The sequence below is a fragment of the Vipera ursinii genome (assembly GCF_947247035.1).
Source record: "Vipera ursinii genome assembly, chromosome: 1".
Lineage (NCBI taxonomy): Eukaryota > Metazoa > Chordata > Lepidosauria > Squamata > Viperidae > Vipera > Vipera ursinii.
In genome coordinates this window covers 316,135,016-316,149,401 of record NC_139512.1, presented here as the reverse complement: position 1 = coordinate 316,149,401, position 14,386 = coordinate 316,135,016, and the positions used below count along the sequence as shown (strand labels likewise).

Here is a 14,386-nt window from a genome sequence, read left to right as displayed (position 1 = left end):
AAACTCAGGGCGTGCCGCTCCCGCCGCCTTTTATGTCACACGCCTTCGTGTCGGGAATTCCGAGAGTTGAAGTCCACACATTTTAAAGTTGCCAAGTTTGGAAAAAGCCGGGCTAATCCGAAGAGGAACCAACTCGCCGGGACTTCATTGTAGCCGGAGCTTCTTCGATGCGTACTTCCTGCTCCTCCCCTCGGTCATTTTGCAGCTTCCTCAGCTTTGAAAGCCTGGACTTTGCTGCAGTCGAGGTTGGCGCCGGTTTTAAATATGGACGCAGGCTTATAAAAGGGAAGGCGAAACGAGCAGCGAAATTTCGTATCCTCTCGTAGCCAAAGCTCGAAAAAGGTGATGGGGAAAGGGGGGGGGGGTTCCGACGTTCAGGGACCTGCCGAACGTGGAAACCTGTAGGCTGCTAGGTTCATAAGAGTTGCTATCCATCTGTTTTGATTTTTTTTTAAATGTTTATTTTCGTTATCCTTGCCGCTCGGTGTTGCAGGACTTTTTGCCGATTTATGAAATATCGACTTTGAGAAAGAGTTGGTCTCTCAGAGTAACCATATACAACTAGTTCACGGTTCTGTTTCTTTAGAATTGGTTTTCAAATATTCTGGACCATGCATACTAACAAGACAGGCATATCAATAAGAAATGCATAGTGATAAGGCACACATATTAATACAACATGCATATTAATACAACATGCATTCCATAGGCTACAAAGGCTCTTTTTCCTTAAATATGAAAAACATGTGAAGTGCCAGTCTAGATCATGACAAAGGCCCTCCTGGTTAGTGTTTTATGTTGTCCAAGGACCAGTTGCAATATATCTGTACAAAGCCAAAATCATTTATTATACTTATTTACAAACACACACACACACACACACACACACAAAGCCCTTCTTTCCATGCTTACAAGCTTTTCTGAAAGGACTACAGTTCTTTGTCTTCCTTTGCACTCTCTCTATTCTGTAAGGTAAGGGTACTTGTATCTTTTGTTATCTGTCCTTTTCTTAGGGCTAAGTGAATTCTTCTATTTAGATTTAAGTAAAAAATATCCACCTTCGATTGTGTTGTTGCCAAATGTGTGGGAGCAGTGGACAGCTTAGGTTAGACGTTAGAGTAATAGTACTCTGTGTAGTTTGGAGATTCCCAAGACTCTTTCAGGAGATCTGTGAAATCAAATATTCTTAAATTTTGTTGTAATAGAGTAGATATTGGTATTTAAAGTCCCATAAACCAAAGCTTTTGGGGGGGGGGTCCTCAATCACTTTAAGAATGTAAGAGTCCTGAGACCAAAAAGTTTGAGAATTGCTTTGTAGTAATCCAAAATCATTGTTGCTCCAACTTTGTTTTCTTATACCTTATTCATTAAATACTTTCCTAAAATGAAATAATGGGAATCCTCTTGGTGTCTTTAAGTTTTCAGGGGCTGGAAACTGCTTCCTCCAAAACAATCTGAATTTGACAGTGCATGCATAGATATAACTATATAGTAGTCTATGTGTGATCAGCAACAAAAAATTAAAACGCAAAATGTATCTTCATTCTCCTCTCTTCTGGCTCTTTTCTTTCATGATCTGCATTTTATGATCACTAGTCATTTCTCAACTTTATTAGGTTGTTTTGTTATCTGACCTTTAGACACACACACACACACACACACACACACACACACACACACACACACACACACATATATATATATATATATATATATATATATATATATATATATATATATATATATATACATCCTACAAACATTGCAATTTCTTAATTTATTTCTTATTTCATTTAAGAAATAAGGTATTTCATGTTATCTTCCCCAAAATCCAGTGAAATCTTTTAGGCTGACTTGATGAATGGAGATCTAATTTTCTCACATTCTCCATCTAAGACTCCAGAGTGATTTTTCCTTGCTTATATCTACTTCTTTCTTGTACATTGATGGTACTAGTGATTACTTATAGATCCATACACAGATAACATAAAATGTAATGAAAGATAAGGGGACATTGTTCCTATGAAATTGTTTTCAGATGTATACAAAATCAGCAGAGTTTTCAATTCCATGTGTAGAATCTGTTGTTGATATAGATGTTCAAGGATGTCTGTTCAAAAATGTCAGATTTGCAAGTGCAATGTCTAACTGTATTTTTGCAGTCTCTCAGGAATGGGGAAAAACTCACAGGTAAGTTTTTTTTTTCTTTTCTCAGATGTCAGCATTCTCTAAACGGACAAGAACTGCAACAAAACCAGGCATTTCAAAAGATGAATTATCTTCCTTCCTTACATCGTGAGTTAAAATTGTGTTCTAATTTCTGTTCAGTTTTTGTACCTGGAGATGGTATTAGGACAAAATCTAGTGATATTTCTAGCATATTGGGATTGGAGTTTACAAGCATAAGTGTGTACATACATTGATGTTTGACTTGTGTATAAAGCCTAACAATATTAAAATGTTTGAAAGAAGAGTGATAATGTCAGATGAATCAACAGAATCGTGTGTATGTTGATTCACTATGTTCACTGTTCCTGATTTTGGCTTTTCCTTTCCTATGAACTCACAATTTGAAAAGAAGAAAGGAGAAAAATGGATGAACATAAATATTCAATTTATCCATGCAAATTGAAATGTCTGCTATATCGTAGATATGGAATTTAGGAATGGAATTGCAAGAATTGTTGCTTTTGTGCACTTTATATTTGTCCAGCCATATGAAATGTTGTTGCTGGTTTGTTACGTTTTTTATTCGTTTAGTTCTGTGAAATCTATGCAGAGAAAGTTTGCTATGGGTGGATTGGAAAAATGCTTGAAACAATGGACTGATTGGCAGCTCCAAATACAAAACCAGGCTATGAGTAACTGCTTAAAATTGTGTAACGTTGTATAACACTGGAGTGCTTTTCCAGCAAGATTGCTAGTGGCAATATTGTATCCACAATACATTGGTGCAATTTCCTTCTATCTAGAGCAGACATGTCAAACTCGCGACGTCACGTGATGTCGCACGACGTATTGGAACTTTTTCCCATTGCTGGCAATGGGATGGGTGCGGTTTCTCTGTGACGCTCTGGCCTGCGGGCCAGCAGTTTGACACCCCTGATCTAGAGCAGGGGTGCCTATCTAGAGTGGCTGGGTAGAGCAGGGGTGTCAAACTGCCGGCCCACAGGCCAGACGTGTCACGCGGAAGCTGCGCCCACCCCATTGCCGGCAATGGCAAAACAGTCCCGATATGTTGTGCAACATCATGTGATGTTGCGAGTTTGACATGTCTGATCTAGAGCATTATGGGAACTTTGAAAAAAACAGTTGTTTCAGGTGTTGGGAAAGACTGTTCTAAAGATAGGCAATAATGTACACAAATTACGTGTAATTGGCATTCTGTCACTTGTTATAAATAAAAGGCGTGTTTGGTTTCACCATGAATTTTGATATTTTTGTGTCATAAATTCATTTACTGATTGTGGATTTGGGCTATGTAACTGTGAGCTATGCAAGTCTTTTGTCAAGGATAGCATATACATTTTGGTGTCTAAATGCATGCAACCCTTTTGTTTTAAATGTTGAGGCCTGCATATCTTAAGGACAGCGCTCTGTATAATTCCATTTATTACAAACTTTCCCATATCTTGTGCAGATCTTCAGAATCAGAAGATGAACAATATGAAGAGGAATGGAACCCCAAAAAGGAAGCCTCACGTAAGGCCAAAGTGCCAAAACCAAAAGTGCCAAGAGTTGAAAAAAAATCATTGCCCAAGAAGAAATCCACTGTAGCTAAGAAAGGTTCTAAGAAGCTAGTGTTAAAAGAGGAGCCGGTAAGTAATTGAAGTAGGAAGCCATTTAGTTTTCAAAACATTTGAGAGAGAGTAAGAGAGGGCATAGATTATTTTGTGAGATTTATCTGTATTCATCACTATTCCAATTTCCTCTAATTTGGTTCAGTTCTTTTGTATAGATCCAACAACCTGACTTACCTAGAACCTTCTTAATTATCTGGTTTATTGGAATGGAAAAATGGGAATTCCAGGTGCATGTACACTGTGCTACATGCAAGAAAGATCTGCCCCTATGTTTTTTTCACGAGTCACATTAACCTCTGTAATTTATCCAGCATACTTGATGTGAAGTATGTTCCTTGAAACATGCATTTATATTTTTATTTGAACCTTCTGGATGTATATTGGAGCTTCTTATCATAAATCAAGAAGAAATAATAATTTTCTCACATTGTACTATCATACTGTCTCAAGGAACAACCAAAACTCAAGTCCTGCTGGAAGGAATCCAAGTAGTCCTTACAACAGCAGCTGTTGTATTGCCATTACTAAACTAGGTAAAGGTAAAGGTTCCCCCGCACATGCGTGCTAGTCATTTCCAACTCTAGGGGCTGGTGCTCATCTCTATTTCAAAGCCGAAGAGTCAGCTCTTGTCCGAGGACATCTCTGTGGTCATGTGGCCGGCATGACTAGATGCCAAAGGCTCACGGAACGCTGTTACCTTCCCACCGTAGTGGTCCCTATTTTTCTACTTGCATTTTTACGTGCTTTCGAATTGCTAGGTTGGCAGAAGCTGGGACGAGTAACAGGCGCTCACTCTGTTACGCGGCACTTGGAATTCGACCCGCCAAACTGCTGACCTTCTGATCGGCAAGCTCAGCGTCCTAACCCACTGAGCCACCACGTCCCTTTTATTACTAAACTAAGTGGTGGTAAAGCGTGACCACTCTGCTTATCAATGACTATTACAGCAGTTCTGTTTGCCGTGGTTGAGCAAGGACCAGCTTCCTATAGGCTTCCCTGTTGACTTGTGGGAAATCAGTAGGGAATCTCAGAAGTCACAATAACATGACTGGGTGGTGTGTTTGTGTGTGTACCGTGATGGTCAGAACTTCAGGACTCATCAGTCCCCATTGTTCAGCACCATCGTAACTGCACTGTGGCTGAACAACTGGTCATAAGTCGAGGACAACCTCAAAGGGGATGGGCAGCAACAGAAGAAACATGGAACACCGTTGTCTTCCATTCTCTCTGAGTAAAGACCCAAAAGGAGCCTTCCCTTTCAGGTCTTATTGGATAGGCAGCAACTGTTGAGAAAAGGCAGTCTCAAATAATGCTGCTGGAAGCTTCACATGTGGTGCATAACACACTTAATTGCAATCTGTTACCAGAGAAAGCAAATTTTATTAGGGCTGATCATTTTTTGTTCTAACTTTGTGACTGAAAACTGATCTTGAATCTTGGACTAAAGGAGAAAATAGGTTGGCTTTAAGAGCAGTTATGTTTGGGTGCTTCTGATGGTTTATCTGTAATCAGTGACAGTAACAATGGTCTTTCCTGAGGCACTCATGTTTTCTGCACTTACATTTTACTAAGCAGGATGCTGATATATACAGTAGGTTTTTCCCCACTCGATGACGCTTGTTCCATTCCTCCATCATCCTAAAGGCTATAATGATATGTAGTAAGTCATTGGTGCTGTTTATGTTCAGACTAGTTGTGGTCAGTACTAATATCTCTTAATGTATTTTGATGGTTTGAGTAGGGCTCACCTTTGCCTATTGCCATACCTGGAGGAACAGAAAAAATGACAGAGGAAGATGTCAATGTGAGCTGTTCAACCAAAAAGCTCCCAGTGAAGAAGGTTGGCAGCATTAAAAGTGAACTTTGCTCGGTAAATGCAGATAAACCATCCACAAGTTCTACAGTATCTAAAAAAAAATATAAGATGGAAGAGTCTGAAGAAGATTTTACATTTGAAGAACCTCCCTTAAAAAAATTTAAAACAGGATGTCCTCAGGAGGAATGTGTAAAATATGCCGCAGGTGGCAAAGTGAATGGGCACCATAAAATGAACTGGGACATTGTACAGGTATGTAATGTTTGTTTATAATTCTGGAGGAAACTCTCTCGAGTGAAGTTGTACATTCATTTTATTTCTGATGTATGTAATATTTGGAGGTATTCCCCCCCAAAAATGTTTGGGTCGGCCTTTATTTTTATAAAAAGCAGCACATTGTCTTCCCTCTTTTTAATGAGAATTTATCCTGAGCATTAGCTATGGTAAGGAAGGTTACAGTTAGTATTACATTTCACAAAAATATCAAAAAAGTTATTTTGTTATTTGTAAGTAAAAGAAAAATTATGAAAGACTTTTTTTTTTAACTCTGACTCTTAACGTTTGCTTGTCAAAGATTAGAAAATACTCCAGGATTTAAAAAGTGGTAATTTGGTATATGCTGTGCTAAAAATATATTCCAGCCCCAAGGAAATATTTTTATCATACTAAATGAGAGGCATGTTTCAGTTTTCTGAGTGCTTTGCGGAACATATACAGTGTTTTTTTAAAATTGGGAAAGAAAGGGTTTATCATTTTATGAGATGAAAGAGGGTTCCTTCTATTTCTTTTTTGTCTTGTAATTTATAAGAAAAAATACTAATTGTTGCTGTTTTTAGTGGGTGGTGAAGCTCTTTGTTCACATTCACATTTCTAAGCATGGTAGGTAGCTTGATGCTATAGGTACCCATTATATATATAACAAAATGAAATTGGTGAAAAAAGTAAAGTTCTACATTTAGGCAAGAAAAACCAAATGTACAGGTATAGTGTAGGTGGTACCTTGCTCAATAGTAGTAACTGTGAGAGGGATCTTGGAGTCCTAATGGACAATCACTTAGATATGAGCCAGCAGTGTGCTGCAGCTGCCAAAAAAGCCAACACAATGTTAAGCTGCATTAACAGGGATACAGTCGAGATCACGTGAAGTGTTAGTACCACATTACAATGCCTTGGTAAGGCCACACTTGGAATGCTGCATCCAGTTTTGGTCACCATGATGTAAAAAAGATGTTGAGACTTTTGGAAAGAGTACAGAGAAGAGCAACAAAGATGATTAGGGGACTGGAGGCTAAAACATATAAGGAACGGCTGCTGGAATTGGGTATGTCTAGTTTAATGAAGAGAAGGACGAGGGGTGACATGATAGCAGTGTTCCAATATCTCAGGGGCTGCCACAAAGAAGAGGGAGTCAAGCTATTCTCCAAAGCACCTGAAAGCAGAACAAGAAGCAACGGATGGAAACTAGTCAAGGAGAGAAGCAACCTAGAACTAAGGAGAAACTTCCTGACTGTTAGAACAATTAACCAGTGGAACAACCTGCCTCCAGAAGTGGTGAATGCTCAAACACTGGAAGTTTTTAAGAAGAGACTGGACAGCCATTTGTCTGAAATGGTATAGGGTTTTCTGCCTGAGCAGGGGGTTGACCTCCAAGGTCCCTTCCAACTTCATCATCATCATCATCATCATTATTATTATTTAAACATTTTTCTCAGTTGCTAAAACTGTTTATTTTTAATGTAATTTTTAAAGGTAGCTGCCATTCTAATAAACATCTTCATCAATGATTTTATTTATTTCGATGAAGCTTAAATTCCTCTCCCCCTTTTTTCCATTCTAGCAAACATTTGCTTTAATGATTTTTTTTACAAAGCTTTTAATCCCCTTCCCTCCCTCCCAACATTGATTAGTTATAGTAGCCCAAAGTGCTGGGGAAAGAGAAAAGTAAGTGTAAGCTGAAATGTAGAAACTGCTCCTCCAATAAATGGATGGATGCTTGCTCCTGACCACCTCAGCTATAACAAAAAGTTTGTGGGCATGTTAGGATTATTTCAACAGTTGGATTGTGGCCCTCAGTTCAAAAGTCTTACTTTTGAAACTTGGCTGACAATACCTGTAAAAATATTTTTCTATTAGAACCCAGGAAATACAATTAAGATACTGTGCTAAAAGGTTCACCTCTCAGATGAGTAGCAACCACAAGGTTTTTTTTTCTATTCTCTTTTTATAAAGTAACTTATCACCTGGGAAAGGTAATATTCAAGTATGTTTTTTATAATGGTGAAGATCCTCCCAAAAATATTTTTTAGAGTTTTGCTCCCTTTCCACTCTTCAGATTTTCAGGAATTCTGGAAAAAAGCTGGGCTGAATGATTCAGGCCTAGTTTTTGTGTGAATCGTTTTGGGGATATGGTTTTAAGAATGAGAAATGAGTAAAGTTTGTAAATAAACACAATTATTATCGGATGTTTGCCTTATTAAGCAGATTGCTGTAAGATGATAGCCATAACCATTTCTTCTCCAAGCTTAACATTTTCAGACTCTTTTGTGAGAAATTCATACTTGGGCCTTTTTACTGTGGCTTACAGGTTTTGTCACAAAGGACCGATATTGAAGAATGGATGTGTGCCAATATAGTCAAGCTTTTCAATGAGGATAATACGATCCCTTTTATTGTTCGGTATCGGAAGGAACTTATCAATAATATGGAAGCTGATGTGCTGCGTAAGGTGCAACAAACAATGCAAGAACTACAGTATGTATTAAAGCATTGGGATGGGGGGGTAAAAAAGGAGAGTTACAATGGAAAATAATATAAAATATAATATAAAATAATACAATAAAATAACTAAAACATAAGGAACGGTTGCTGGAATTGGGTATGTCTAGTTTAGGGTTTCCTGCCTGAGCAGGGGGTTGGACAAAATGACCTCCAAGGTCATTATTATTATTATTATTATTATTATTATTATTATTATTATTATTATTATTATTATTATTATTTATACTCTGAGTAGATCTAAATTGTTTAGACCAGCCACATTTATGATGTCTAAAAGGAAGGTGTTGTTATTAACTTGAGATCCCATTTCAGTACTGGGAGCTTGTTTCAGTGGGAGAAAGACTTCTCAGCAGTGAACAACTGAGAGCCTGAGAACTGTAGCACCTTATTTACCTTTAAATTTCCTCAAGTGCAAAAAAAACAAAAAAGTTACAGTTCCTACCCATCAAGTCATTTCCAACTGACTTGATGGGCGATAATCATTTTTATCCTTTCCCTGCAGTGTTTAATGAATAAAAGAAAATGAAATGAAGTCCTCTGTTCAGGATTTTGGAGAATTGAAAAGAAAGGAAAAGGAAAAATATTCATATTTTTGAGGGGAGGAGAAAGAATAAGGAAAAGCTTTAGCATAATTAGCAGTGATACGCAGAATTTTTAAATTATTTTCTTAACCCAGAGACATTATTGAAGGATATTATCATTTTTAAAAAAGATTTTCCAGTTTTACATATAAGTATTTAGAAGGCAATGTGGTAATTGGGTTAAACAATAATTCAGTAATACAGTCTTTAGTAGGTATCTCAGGTTACATCATCAAAAATTTCTTCTCTGTTTCCCTTAACATTTACTATTTCATATTTAAGCTAATAAATTTCTAATTGTATCAAAATTCAGTATAAACTTCATTATCACATTTATAAATACATTTTTGCTTATACATATCTGAATAAATCTGGATAAACAATGTCCTGTTATTAAATTTTACCTAATTTTAATTTTTAGTTACTTATTTCCAGTTTGATCTTTAATATCCATAGTATTCAACTTTCAGATAACCCAAATTTCCTTCATCTCACTTCATAAAAATTATGTCTAAAATACACATATTAGTTACTTAACTATATTCTTACTCTATTCCATAAACATTTTCTACTTCCCACCCTAATACATCACCACCTTAATAATAGAATGCTGGAATGTAGATTAGTCTACATTATATCAGAAGAGTCATATCACATTGAAGTGGTATTGGTATGCCCTGTTTTACTTTTTACTGAAATAGGTTCAAATCAATATTGTTTTTAACTTTGTTATTACTTTTTCCTTAAGCAATTACTGCAGTCTTGCAAGTGTTAACAGAGGAGTTCATGGGGTAATGTTTACAGATCTCACAACTTGTCTGAATTCCAATAATGGAGAGGATTCGTTTTAAAAAGTTGATTCCTGGATTGATATAAGAGATTATAATATAAGCAGCCAGCTACAAACTTTATCAGGGAAGCCAATAGAAAAAAAAAGTTGAAAAAGTTTCTGCCCCATGACTGATTGTCAGGGCCCACCGACTGATTGTCAGGGCCCACCGCAAAACCTCATCCCAAGAAAGCAGAACTCATGGAAGCAGGCTCTTCCAAAAGGAACTTTTATTAGGAGAAGATCAAAAGGTTAAACTAAGTATCCCCAAGAAACCCCACCCCATAGATCAGGGGTGTCAAACTCAATTTCATTGAGGGCCGCATCAGCATTGTGGTTGCCCTCAGGGGGCCGGGTGGGCGTGGCTAAAGTGCATATGGCCTACTAGGTGGCCATGGCCAGCTCTACATCGTTCCCATCAAGGGTGCCTGTGGGGGCCTGGGCAGGAGTGGGACAGATCTGAGGGTCTCTGGCAGGAGGAGGGTCTCTGGGCCAGGGCCAAGGCAGTGGGGGCCGTTCCCTCACTGTTTCCAAGATGGCTTCGCGGGCCGCATGAAACCACTTAGCGGGCCGGATCTGGCCCCCGGGCCTTGTGTTTGACATGTCTGCTATAGATCATCTGGAGGTTACATTCCTTTCTTCCTCTCCCCTTGCTAAGGTAATAAACCCGCCATCAATTCCCCCCCCCCAGTATGACAGAAGCCAGGGAAACTCTTGAAAACTCTCTCAGTGAAAACTACCTTAATTGTGTTTCTAAAAGAAGAAGCTACTCATCCATTGATTATTATTATTATTATTATTATTTATTAAATTTTTATACCGCCCTTCTCCCGAAGGACTCAGGGCGGTGAACAGGGCATATCTTAAAACTACAAAAATACAAAAATTAAAGAATTAAATTATTGCCCACAATAAGAACAATAAAAATATATATAAATATTAAAACCCTAAGTGATTCCCCATCAGGCCAGGCCAGCTTGTTCAAATAAATGGGTCTTTAACCCGCGACGGAAGGAGCGGAGATCCGGTGCCATCCGGAGCTCAACCGGCAGCTGGTTCCACAAAGCCGGAGCGCCCACAGAGAAGGCCCTCCCCCTGGGGGCCACCAGCCGACATTCTCTGACTGGAGGCACCCTGAGGAGGCCCTCTCTGTGGGAACGCACGGGGCGGAGGGGAGTTGACGCCGGCAGCAGATTTTCACATAAAGTGCCTTTTCTATTGAGCCAGTGGAACAGTTCAGTCTGAGAGTCCCTATGAACAATATATATGGAAGGTTTCACAGTGAGGTGATACTGGCTCAGGGATGCAGCAAAGTTAGGAATAGCATTTATATAAATATGCTATTAAATGCAAATTTTTAATTCTGCTACCTATGCTTGCTTTTAGGACTTTAGCAAAAAAGGTTCATGTCTCAATACAAAAACTTGAAAAAGAAAGAAAACTGACAGGAAGTGTTTTAACTACATTATTAAACTGTAAAACTTTGGAGGAGCTGGATCATGTGGTTAGTATAATATTTTAATGTAATTTTTCATATACCTTATTGTGTTTGATTTTTTTCCAAACATTGGGAAATCATTTTATGGAAATTGTGGCCATAACCACTTAGAAGCCATTTTATACTGGATTAGATCATTACTATATTATCTAATAACAGTTCTACACCCTTTAAGATTTTAATTTTCCCAGTCTTATTTGGAAGTGCAAACAACTGAGACCTCTTAACGCAGGACATGTACTGAGCCATTGAAATATGGCTCTATCCTGGTTCATATATGATACAAGCTATTTTCTCAGGCAAAAGAGAATTATAAAGGCAGCTTACCAAAAGCAGAAAAAGGAAGGAAGAGGCAGACTCCTGGTGGTTACTGGTAGTGCAGTAAAGTCTCCTTTTAATGGACATTTTGTGAAATGGAAGAATCTATTATTCAGCAATGTCCAATAGGGGTTTTGATATTAATGCCAAGTACATTATTTTTACATTATTTGCATCATTACAGCATTATACAAGTGATGAAAAGCACAGTCAAAGTTTGATCTGTTGCATGCAAAGTCTGCCTCATTAAGCTTTGGTTTCACTGTCGTTATTATTATTTTCTTTGAATTTGAATTTCTTTGAATTTCACCCAGGCATTTTGTTTTTTGGATCCAAAATCTATTACACCGATTGGAACTACAATAGATCTGAAATGGAAAGGAAGTAAGGCAATTAAAAGTGTTCCATTTCTTTGCTATTTCACATGGTGCAAATTGAGTTAAGACTGCTTCAGCCTTAGCTGAAATACAGTATTCCTCTCCTTTCAATCAGTATAGTATGTACAGAAACATGAACATTCTTTGCCTTTGAAGAAAGCATTTGCTCAAAACATTCTCATTTCTTAGTTGCTTTTAGTCAACAGTTTGAAGCTGGCTTTTATAAATTATTAGATTTGAGACCCACATTTTTACTCCCTGTGAACTGCTATCCTCTTCCCCTCTGGCATATTTTTATAAGTATATAGAATTATGCTATAAACATGTGTTCTAAAAATTAGACTTGGAGTTATGAAGCGTAGGAGAAGATTAAAGATTATGAATGTATTCCTACCCAGGAAAGATTGTTAGCAGTTATTGATCTTTTCATTGATAAAGACTTCCTAAATTTCCAGGAAGCCTGGGTTTCATTTTCAGCATATACTCTTGGTCTACCTTATTATATAATCCCAACATTAGAAATAATGTTTAGTCTATTTCATTAGGGTTTGCCTCTAGCATTAGAGTCTCTCTCACACACACAGTAGCCAATGTTTATTGAATAAGTGACACCCAGTTATTCTCACTTTATGCTAAATATAAAAACATGGGTTAAATATTAGAGTTGTCTGGTTTCATACAGCACACTAAGCTAAGCAAAACCAGCTATGTCACAATTCAGCATGTGTGAACTAACTTGATTTAAAAGAAGAAAGATGACTATTACTATTTTTCATATTTTAAATAAAGCAGATAAAGGATAAGTTACATGTATACTGTATATGGCAGGCTTGCTCACTGTGTAGGTTAGGAGGACTTTGGCTTTTCTAGCTGGAATGTCCAAAACAACGAAGAAGCAAAAATGTAATGATAGATTTAAGTTAAACAAGGTAGGTTCCAATTGAATGTTAGAAAAAAACCTTGAAATGCTGTATAGGTAATCAATTATCTAGGAGGCTATTGGATCAGTTAATTGATCTCTGATAACTGATTCTATATACTAGATATCATCACCTTGTTTGCATCCTGAGGATGGAAAAATTTGAAAGCTTGGGACAACAAAATTATATACATGTACATGCGTGCACAAACACTGTGTGTGTGTTTTTTTTGTGTATGTATGTATGTATATATAATATATATGAAACAGGAAATAAAGATTTGTCCCATGTTTGGGGCCTAGCAAGGTAATCTAAATAGTTAACAAGCATTTAACACATCTCTCTCTTGCTTCTCAGCTAACAAAGTGAGATAGAGCTTGTGGCCTAGAGGTAAAAACAACTGCCTAATGTGCAATCAGCCCAGGTTCGAATCTCAGAAGGGCATGGCTGACTGATGAAAACAAATACGTTTGAAATGCATATCAGTCTCCCTTTAATTCTTTGTTAGCAATCTAAAAATTTTTTTTACACAAATATGAGCTGTCACTGTTGTGACTACTGCCTGTTGATGGCCTTCGGTTAGGCTGAAACAGGAAATAAAGATTTGTCCCATGTTTGGGGCCTAGCAGGGTAATCTAAATAGTTAACAAGCATTTATATATATATATATATATATATATATATATATATATATATATATATATATATATATATATATGTGCAAATTATTCAAAGTGCTAATAAAGAATTTGGGAGGCTAAGATGATCATTTCGAACTCTTTTATGTTCTCATCAGTTAGTCATACCCTTTATCTGAGATTCGAACCCGGGCTGATTATATATCAGGCAGTGTTTTAACCTCCTGAGCCACAGGTTCTGTCTCTCTTATATTAGCTGGAAGGCAAGGCAAATGTATGTTTAAGTATTTGTCAAGGCTTTTTGAATGGACCTTGCTAATTAACTCTTTCATTCCTGTTTTGGCCCGGCTCAGGGCTTATCCACAGGAACTAGTCAACTTATGACAGCTCATTATTTGTGCAAATTATTCAAATTGCTAATAAAGAATTTGGGAGGCTAAGATGATCATTTCGAACTCTTTTATGTTCTCATCAGTTAGTCATACCCTTTATCATATATATATATATATATATATATATATATATATATATATATATATATATGTATGTATGTATGTATATATGTAAATATGTATATATGTATATATATGTTAAATGTTTGTTAAGTATTTAGAATGCACTTGCTTAGGTCCCAAACATGGGACAAATCTTATTTCCTGTTTCAGCCTAACCCAAGGCCATCTACAGGCAGTAGCCACAGCAGTGGCAGTTCATATTTGTGTAATTTTTTTGGCTTGCTAACAAAGAAGCAAAATTTACACACACACACACACACACACACACACACACACACACACACACATTGTAGCCCTTATGTTATGTAGCCTT

The 14,386-nt window shown here is 37.2% G+C and overlaps 1 protein-coding gene across 1 annotated transcript in view; it reads left to right on the top strand.

Annotated features, from left to right (window-relative positions):
- The first annotated feature begins 211 nt into the window (after positions 1-211).
- The window catches only part of SRBD1 (S1 RNA binding domain 1), a 167,088-nt gene continuing 152,913 nt past the window's right edge, over positions 212-14,386 (top strand). The window contains exons 1-6 of the mRNA XM_083361548.1: positions 212-342; positions 2,216-2,295; positions 3,641-3,818; positions 5,545-5,871; positions 8,204-8,370; positions 11,194-11,311. Coding sequence (XP_083217674.1) covers positions 2,216-2,295; positions 3,641-3,818; positions 5,545-5,871; positions 8,204-8,370; positions 11,194-11,311 — 870 coding nt within the window. The 5' untranslated portion in view covers positions 212-342. The remainder of the gene's footprint in view (positions 343-2,215; positions 2,296-3,640; positions 3,819-5,544; positions 5,872-8,203; positions 8,371-11,193; positions 11,312-14,386) is intronic.